The sequence below is a fragment of the Scyliorhinus torazame genome, chromosome 27, assembly GCF_047496885.1.
Source record: "Scyliorhinus torazame isolate Kashiwa2021f chromosome 27, sScyTor2.1, whole genome shotgun sequence".
Classification (NCBI taxonomy): domain Eukaryota; kingdom Metazoa; phylum Chordata; class Chondrichthyes; order Carcharhiniformes; family Scyliorhinidae; genus Scyliorhinus; species Scyliorhinus torazame.
The window spans coordinates 37,102,373-37,112,397 of NC_092733.1; the positions used below are offsets into that span (position 1 = coordinate 37,102,373).

The 10,025-nt window shown below is 50.6% G+C and overlaps 1 protein-coding gene across 1 annotated transcript in view; it reads right to left on the reverse strand.

Moving 5' to 3' along the window:
- Positions 1 to 9,737, reverse strand: part of LOC140403403 (asialoglycoprotein receptor 1-like) — a 34,247-nt gene extending 24,510 nt beyond the window's left edge. The window contains exons 1-3 of the mRNA XM_072491329.1: positions 9,469 to 9,737; positions 7,754 to 7,873; positions 6,730 to 6,804 (exon numbers count right to left, since the gene is read on the reverse strand). Of these exons, the coding sequence (XP_072347430.1) occupies positions 6,730 to 6,804; positions 7,754 to 7,873; positions 9,469 to 9,556 (283 nt within the window). The 5' untranslated portion in view covers positions 9,557 to 9,737. The remainder of the gene's footprint in view (positions 1 to 6,729; positions 6,805 to 7,753; positions 7,874 to 9,468) is intronic.
- Between the last annotated feature and the right edge of the window lie 288 nt (positions 9,738 to 10,025).

A 10,025-nucleotide genomic window follows, 5' to 3' on the forward strand; every position in this document is an offset into this window, starting at 1 on the left:
CATCCCAAACCATAGCCCTCGCATCTGGGTCCCACTCGGTACAAATCACGGGGTACTTTATTGTGGATCTCTTGATCCAGGGCGCCAAATACATCCGTTTCAAATTTTATATCCTCCCTCACCTCTGTGCCCCCCTGCTGCTCGGACTGGATTTCCAGTGCAGCCACCGAAGCCTGACACTGAAGTTCGGCGGACCCTTGCCCCCCCTCACGGTGTGCTGCCTTGCGACACTGAAAGTCGCACCCCCCTCGCTATTCGCGGACCTCACTCCCGACTGTAAGCCCGTCGCCACCAGGAGCCGGCGCTACAGTGCCCAAGATTTGGCTTTTATCAAGTCAGAGGTCCAGCGTTTGCTGGGAGAGGGGGTCATCGAGGCTAGCAACAGCCCTTGGAGAGCGCAAGTGGTGGTAGTCCGGTCCGGGGAGAAGAAACGGATGGTCGTGGATTATAGCCAGACCATAAACCGATTCACGCAGCTTGATGTGTACCCCCTTCCTCGCATCGCGGAAATGGTAAATCGGATCGCCCAATACCGAGTCTTTTCCACGGTCGACCTCAAATCCGCCTACCACGAGCTCCCCATCCGACCAAAAGACCGCCCCTATACTGCCTTCGAAGCAGCCGGCCGGCTCTTCCACTTCCTCAGGGTCCCCTTCAGCGTCATAAATGGGGTCTCCGTCTTTCAAAGGGCGATGGACCAAATGGTGGACCAGTACGGCTTGCGGGCTACATACCCGTACTTGGACAATGTCACCATCTGCGGCCATGACCAGCAGGACCATGACGCTAACCTCAAAAAGTTCCTCCAGACCGCCCGAGCCCTTAACCTGACCTATAACGAGGGCAAATGCGTTTTCCACACCACCCGGCTGGCCATCCTCGGCTATGTCGTGGAAGACGGGGTCCTAGGTCCCGACCACGACCGCATGCGCCCCCTTAAGGAACTCCCTCTCCCCCGCAGTCTCAAGGCCCTCAAACGGTGCTTGGGGCTTTTCTCCTATTACGCCCAGTGGGTCCCCAAGAATGCGGACAAAGCCCGCCCACTCCTAAAGACCACCACTTTTCCCCTCTCGGCTGAGGCTCAATTGGCCTTCAACTGCATCAAGGCCAACATCATCAAGGCTGCCATGCACGCGGTGGACGAAACCATCCCTTTCCAGGTAGAGAGCGATGCATCAGACATCGCCCTGGCTGCTACCCTCAATCAAGGAGGCAGACCAGTAGCGTTCTTCTCCCGAACCCTCACCGCCTCCGAGGTTCGACACTCTGCAGTCGAAAAGGAGGCACAAGCCATTGTGGAGGCTGTGCGGCGCTGGAGGCACTACCTCGCCGGTAGGAGGTTTACCCTCGTCACCGACCAACGGTCGGTCGCCTATATGTTCGATAACACGCAACAGGGCAAAATAAAAAACAATAAAATGTTGAGGTGGAGGATCGAACTCTCCACCTACTCGTACGATATCAAGTATCGTTCAGGGGAGCTCAACGAGCCCCCAGATGCCCTGTCCTGCGGCACATGCGCCAACGCGCAGGAGGACTGCCTGCAAGCCATCCACAATGACCTCTGCCACCCGTGGGTTACCCGGCTCGTCCATTTCATCAAGTCCCGCAACCTACCTTACTCAACCAAGGAGGTCAAGGCCATGGTCAGGGCCTGCCAGGTCTGTGCGGAGTGCAAACCGCACTTCTATCGGCCACACAAGATTCGGCTCGTGAAGGCCTCGGGCCCCTTTGAGCAACTGAGCATGGACTTCAAGAGGCCCCTCTTGTCCACCAACCGTTATGCCTATTTCCTCACTGTGATCGATGTGTTCTCCCGTTTCCCATTCGCCATTCCCTGCACCGATATGACCTCAGCCACGGTGATTAAGGCACTGCACAGCATCTTCACCCTGTTTGGTTTCCCTGCTTATACCCACAGCGACCGGGGTACATCGTTCATGAGCGATGAACTGCGTCAGTATCTGCTCAGCAAAGGCATCGCCTCGAGCAGAACGACCAGTTATAACCCACGGGGAAACGGGCAGGTGGAGAGGGAGAATGCGACCGTGTGGAAGGCTATCCTTCTGGCCCTGCGGTCGAGAAATCTCCCAACCACCCGCTGGCAGGAGGTCCTACCCGATGCCCTACACTCCATTAGGTCACTCCTCTGCACGGCCACGAATGAGACCCCTCACGACCGATTGTTTCTCTTCCCCAGGAAGTCTACCTCTGGGGTCTCGCTTCCACCTTGGCTGATGCCTCCGGGACCTGTTCTTCTCCGGAGGCACGCGAGGAGCCATAAAACAGACCCCCTAGTTGAAAAGGTCCGACTGCTCCACGCCAACCCCAGTTACGCCTACGTGGAGTACTCCGACGGCAGGCAAGATACGGTTTCCCTCCGGGATCTGGCACCCGCTGGATCCTCCACCACAGACGCCCCTTCCCGCGCCGCTCCCCTGCAGGACCCGTCGCCCCCGACAACACACCCCCTTCCGGCCCTACCACCCGTTGGTGAGCTCCTACCCTTGCGCCCCCCCCCTTTACACACCCCGCCGGCGCCGGCTCCGCTACCCCCGGCCCTGCCTAGTTCCTCTGCCCCGACCCGGACCGAAGCTCCGACCGCTGTGCTCCCGGATGTGCCCTCAACCGGGACGTCCGTGCCTGCTGCACCACCGCCCGAATTGAGGAGGTCGAGGAGGACGATCCGGCCACCGAGACGGGTGGACCTATGATGGCACTTCACCCCCGCTGGACTCCTTTTTAAACAGGGGGTGAATGTGATGAACGGTTACTGCCTTATCATCATGTAAGGTGATGTCCCCTTTCAGACCGGGCTTGGAACCCTGGGGACTCCGCCTCTGGCTCCGCCCATCTGGGAGCCATACATAAAGGTCTGCCTCATGGTCTGTAACAGTCAGCTCTCGTCTCTAGCTGTAGCATAGTTATTAGTCTAATAAAGCCTTCTTTACAGTTTAATCTCTAAGCGTCATTATTGAGGGTACCTCAGCTCCTGTGAAGCAACTTGAGATATTTCATTATGTTAAAGCTGCTGGTTAAATACGTAAATATAAGTTGTTGTTAATTCATCCCAGGCCTTAACTCTCCTGACACCAGCTGATCTGATTTCTGCAACTTCTTAAGGGTAACCTGTCTCTGTCAGGGTGAGCGCGTGATGTCATGGAGTTGGATGTGTTACAGCGTATGTTTTGGGTGTACATCATAGTCCGGATTGCCACATCAAACAACTGGTATGAAGCAGGCACAGAAGGTTTATAATCTACTTCAACAAGAGACAATAAACTCTAAGGTCAAGATACCATAGGATGGATGCAATTGTCCCACCTTGCCTTATATTTAACTCCCCTGTAACAGATAAGAACAACACAATATCGTATCAGCGCAAGTGCGTATTAGATGTGATTGATTGATATTTATTGTTAAGGAATTGATAAGGAATACAAGCTCTCCTGCTGAGGGATGGAGCTGGGGCTGATGAAACTATCACTTAAAGCTGGCCCGGATTGGGACGGGCATGTCCGGTAGTCCCGGCTGGGACCAATGTGCTGTATGGTGCGTTGGAGCCTTTACTTTTGCCTTCAGAATAAACCTGTGTTTATATCACCTTTCCGGGTCTCCTGAAGATTTTGTACAATCTTTGTTCTGTGGTTCTGTTTACTACAGGAGGCATTCAGACCCTCCAGGTTCAAAAGGAGCTCAAAATGTTCCAAGGGTGAGTATCCAGAGAATACCCAAACCATGTTGAAAAACTAGAATTCTCCAAACTGGAGACATATCTGTCCGATTGGGATTTCACACGGACCTCTGCTTTTTTAATGAGGAATCATTTCACTGAACTATGAAACTGAAACACGGGGCACAATCTTCCGGCCTTGTTGCGGTCTCGCTCGAGCGAAATGAGGCCAGTGAATAGCGGGAGACCAAAAAGACGATGTGTGCCGGGCACTAAACAGTTTGTGATGCAACCGGCCCGCTCCCAAAGGCGAAATCGGGATCTCGCCGTCGCGTGGCGATAAACCAATTATCACCACTTAAGCCCCATTCCATAAAATCAACCAGAGCGACCCCATATCCATCGGCCTCCCGTCATTCATCGGCCTCCCCAGCAAGAGCTCACTCTGTCACCAGTCAGTACTCCTTTTGATAAATGTGAACCTGGCAGAAGGGCTTCTGTGGGGAGCCGAGGAGGTGAGCAGCAACCTTTGCTCACGGGCAAAGAGACTGGGTGTACTGGGCTTGCCACCCCTGTGCTTGGCGGGGGGGGGGGGGGGGGGTAGGGGACCCTCGGCAAGGATGGGCCGCCATGGGAGGGTGGGGGAGGGGAGGCGCTAGGAGGGCAACTGGGGAGGCATATGCTAATGGCAACACCATGCCAACCCCTTGATCCCAACTCCATTCCGGGGGCAACCCTTGGCCCTGCCTGCCTGCCCCACCAATCACCCATAACCACCATCGGCTGCTGAGGACTCTGGCTGAGCGGCTAAAGGCTACCGTTAGTAAAGAATTGGCACTCGTGGTTAAGTGAGCACTTGACACATGCCCAGTGGATTCCCGTAGATAGGTGGGCCATGAAGCATGTGGACATCATTGCCGAGCATTCCAATCGCCTGCACACTGTACCTGAGCATTGCGGAAGGCAACATCACACACGCAACAACGTCCAATCACCCAGGGATGGGACACAGCTCTGGGGACATGACCACGGCCGGAGGGTAGGCCACAGGGAAGGGGGGTATGCCTCGAGAGATGGGCAAAGGATAGGGGTGCAGCCGGCATTGCGAAGGAAAGTGACAGAGGCATCGTAATGGTTGTGCAAAAAGTTGTTTAATGTGCTGTGCCATACCCCATCCCGATAGTGCCCCCCCCAAACGTCCGTAGCCCCCAAACCCACCCCCTTCCCACCCCCTACCTAACCCCCCCCCCCCACACCCCACCCCGCCTTCTTCCTGCACTGCTGGCCAGTCCTCTTGGTCATACTGTTGGAGCTGACGGCTGCTGCCACCTTGTCCCAGGCAGCACTGGCTGCCTTGCGGCTCACCTTCCAGGGCCCCTGAGAGAAAAGGGCATCCCTTCTGCTTTCCACCACGCCCAGGAGCTTCCGCAAGTCAGTATCCCCGAATCATGCGGCCGGTCTCCTTCGCGCCATTATTGCGAGCTGCCTGGGATTGGCCAAGCAAGTGTTGCTCGACCTTGTTAGTGGGGGAGCTGACAAGCCTGGTCGCAGCGAATCGGCTGCCGAGATGTTATTGGTGGGGAGAAGCCCATGAGGCCTCCTTACGTGGAACAATTAGCTTTGGATTGCCTCGTCGGTTTCGCTGGGCGGAGCGCTGGGAAATTCGTGGCAATTCCCACTCACTACAACACTTGGACATTTTTCCGGAAGATCGTGCCCAAGGTTTTGACTTTCGCACGTAACCTCGAATGGATTTGCCTCCTCTGTCCCGCGTGGAAGATATCTCACTGTGAGGCCGACCTCTAATGATCCCACCCTAATCTGAATTTGCCTCCCTCTCCTGCCCCCATTGCAAACCACCCCTCCCACACGCATCCCAGGACAGAATGGTGGCAGGACTGGGCAAATCTTCCCCATTTCGCAAACTTTGACCACAGCTGTATGCGCCGGAAATCGGTTGCTGTTTTTGAAACCATTCCTTATGGAGAAGTGTGAGAATGAAAGGCAGGAGGAAGAAACTTGGTAATCGAGCATCTGTGGCAGAGAAATTATCAGAATATGTAATAGACAGGGCAAAGCAATTCCACAATTAATGGATCATGTCCTCCCCGTGTCTGCGTGGGTTTCCCCCGGGTGCTCCGGTTTCCTCCCACAGTCCAAAGATGTGCAGGTTAGATGGATTGGCCGTGATCAATGGGTGGGGTTACGGGAGTAGCTCTTTTGGAAGGTCGGTGCAGACTCGATGGGCCGAATGGCCTCCTTCTGTGCTATAGGAATTCTATAGGCCTGTAGGCCTGAAAAGTATTGTTCTATGTACAGTCCAGACAGATCATTCTATACATGTAAAATGTAGGACATACGATAAATACTCACTCTAAATACATAGTAAGAAGTTTTACAACACCAGGTTAAAGTCCAACAGGTTTGTTTCGATGTCACTAGCTTTCGGAGCGACAACGCAGAATCGCCGAGCAGAAGCTTATAGCCAAGTTCCGCACACATGAGTGCGGCCTCAACCAGGACCTGGGATTCATGTTGCATTACATTCATCCCCCACCATCTGGCCTGTGAAATCCTACCAACTGTCCTGGCTTGACACAATTCACTGGTTACCCCATCTCTGGCTCTGTAAAGATTTAATTACCTGCTAATGCTCACATTCCAAGCATTGTTTGGCATCTTTGAATTTGTCTACATATGTGTTTCTGGAACAGACCTCTTCATTCACCTGAGGAAGGAGCAGCGCTCCGAAAGCTAGTGACATCGAAACAAACCTGTTGGACTTTAACCTGGTGTTGTAAAACTTCTTACTATGTATTTACAGTGAGTATTTATCGTATGTCCTACATTTTACATGTATAGAATGACCTGTCTGGACTGTACACAGAACAATACTTTTCACTGTAACTCGGTACACGTGACAATAAACAAATCCAAACCCCAGGCAACATTTTGATCATTTGGAATCTGTAGTAAGAGTTTTGTCCATCTGCAAAACTAGGTGAATCACTGAATTGGAGACACAGAGGCCTGTCAGGTTGGGATTCCACACTCACCATTACTCTTCAACTGGGAATGGTGCGGCTTGAAATTAGCATCTGGCATCTTCACTTCTCTGAAGTGCTGTGAAACTGAAATGGAAACAAGGTATTGACTCACGCATCAGTATAGACTGGATTTGGCTCCACTGGCACTCAGAGAAAAATCACATTGTGAGGCCGACATTCGCATTCCCAACTTAAACTCAATTTCTATTCCACCCCCTCATCCACTGGGATTGTTACAGGTTACCACCTTCCAATTCCACCTGTGGAAATGACAGCATGGTGCCAGGCCCAGGTAAAGCATCCAATTTCACTCACTTCCAATGTAGTAAAATAGATAGAAAATCAGTCGTTCTTTGGTTTACTGGGTGTTACTCAAATTGGAGAAGGGTTAGATGTGGTCTCCCAGGGGGTCAGAGCTTTGCTCCTCAGTTTGGTCGGTTTTGAGTTCGGCAGTAAGCACAATTCCACAATGACCGAAGACACAAAAGGAAGATTTTTGCAAGGAACGAAGAAGAATGTGCAGGTTAGGTGGATTGGCCATGATAAATTGCTCCTTGCTGTCCTATGATGTGCAGATTAGGTTGGGTTACGGGATAGGGCAGGGGGAGTGGGCCTTGGTAGGATGCTCTTCCAGAGGATCTCTTTCAGACTCAACGAGGCGAATGACCTCCTTCTGCTCATTAGAGATTCAATGATTCTTTCCAACTACCTTCAACATCTGCCCACCAACAGACAGGAAACTTAAACAGGACTATGACTTTGAACAAGAATACTGAGAGTTGACTGAACGGGAAACTCGTGCTCTTTCCCTAAACAACTATATTTTTGTGTTTAATATTTAACACCGAACTCAAATTCTAAATTTCATCCAGGCTTAATCAGGAATATTCCAGTTCCCCACTGGAGAGTCACTGAACTCAGTTAATTGAGGAAACTAGCTTAAACTTGGGAGGAGGTCCCCCCTTGGAAGGTTGCCGGACAAGCAGAATTCACAACCGTTTAGTCCCACGGTTGAAAACATCACAAAACTTACAGAGTATAACCACAGTGCTTAGAACCACGAGAGACAGCAGGATGGACAGACCAGGCAGAATGAAGCTGATGAAAGGTGACCATATTCCTCGGACAGGCGCTGCTGATTTCCCATCTCGTTCTGTCAAGTTTAAGAGAAAGCATTACAGGAATCTGTCTCGTGAAAAACAATCCCAGAATTTTATTAATTCGGACTTGGCGAAGAAGTAAATTTTCCGACCACTCCTGCTAGCAGGACATTCCGGGTGTTCATTAACAGTAGGTCAAATATCTAAACAGGGCAGGATATTGGAATATCGCAAGTTATGGACAGTTGCAAACAACAAGCAGCTGCTTTATTTCGCTAAACTGGACGCAAACCTGAAATGAAAATGGAACATGCTGGGAACATTCAGCATGACTGGCATCATTTGTGGAGAGTGGAACAGTTAACGGGCGCTATTTCCCAACCTCGCCTGCCCCAAGACCAGAAATTCACACCCAAGATCAACGGACCTTTAAATGGTCCGCTGGATTTTCCATTCCGGAATGCTACGATTCCGTCTGACTATACTTCAGAGCTAAACAGAGGGAAAGATGTATATAATTATATATAATTATCTTTACTGTCACAAGTAGGCTTCATTATATTTATTGTCACATTAACACTGCAATGAAGTTATTGTGAAAAGCCCCTAGTCGCCACACTCCGGCGCCTGTTCGGGTACACAGAGGGAGAATTCAGAATGTCCAATTCACCGAACAGCCCGTCTTTCGGGACGTGTGGGGGGAAACCGGAGCACCCGGAGGAAACCCACGCACACACGGGGAGAACGTGCAGACTCCGCACAGACAGTGACCCAAGTCGGGAATCGACCCTGGGACGCTGGAGCTGTGAAGCAACAGTGCTAACCAATGTGCTAACGTGCCGCCCAATGTGATGGATTTTCTGTGGTTTAAGAGGGGGTGAAGCAGGTGGAACAAAGTAGGAGGTCAGGGATAGGTGGGAGCGAGGAGACATTGGACAAAGATGTATTGGGCACAAGACTGTGAAGAGAAAACAAGAACATTCAGATGACCATAGTAGACCATCTTCCCATTCGGCACTTCATAGCCTTCTGGACTCAACATTGAGTTCAACAACTTCAGGCTGGGAACTCTATCCTACATCTGGAGTTTTTCTTTAAAATCCATTTCTTTACTCAACCCAACCGTCCCCCCCCCCCCCCCACCAATCCTGCTTTGTTACTTGTTCTTAAATTTTGCTTTCACAGAGAACAGATCGTTGTTCTGCTTCTACCTTACCTTTATGCCACTATCAGCATCTCCTTTCATCCCAACACGACAGTTAACACTCCCTCCGTCTTGTGCCCTATACAACTTTCAATCTCTCCTAGCTCCCATCTATCCCTGACTTTCTAATTTGTCCCACCTGCTCAAACCTCTAACTGTAAAATCCATCCGATTTCTCCGTCTTTAACTCCGAAGAAGAGTCAAATGGCTTGGTCTCTCTCGGTGGGTGCTGCCGAAGCAACTGAGTTTCCCCCCAGCATTTGAATGTTTTGTTTCACTTTTCAGCTCGAAAATCCATCTCTTCTGAAGAAGTGAAGTATTCTGACAATGGAGTCTCTCAAATAATGAGAAATTACGATTTCATTCTCTGAAGGTTAATAAATCCTAGTTAATTATCTCAAAGTGCATATTATGTACAGTCATAATGAAACCACTGATGTGTACCTGGTTTTGACACTTCTTGTTCTCCTCCGTCGCTCTTTTGTTGATCGTGGCGTAACTCATCGGAATTTTGATACTCATTTAGCTCCATGTTCTCGCCTGGAGGCACTTACTGTCTTTGAAGAATATGTGAAAGGAAATTTGAGAAATTTGGCTTTATACCTCAGCCTGTTCCTCTTGCTGGTCTCTCAGTGATTTTCTGAGAATCTGCAATGATTGTGTCTGCACGATATCAAGATATTCCGTTTCTTCAAGATGGATTTAACTGGTAACGCTCGGAAGTGAAGAACATGAGAGATCAGTTGTGCAATCCTGCCTTTAATGTGATTGCACACCAATGGCTTTTCAGACAAACCTGGAAGTTGTCCACAGTTTTCTGGGTTGCGTGACAGTAAGCTGTGTAGATGAAGAGAACTATTTAGTTCCCAGTTCAAGATAACAGACACCACAAACCTCAGCAGAATTTCAAGTTCCTTATTTGTAAGGCCAAGGGGTAGTGGCATTGTATCCAATTCTGTTAAACCCACTTCCACTTGGCGAGACATTTGACTTTATAACTC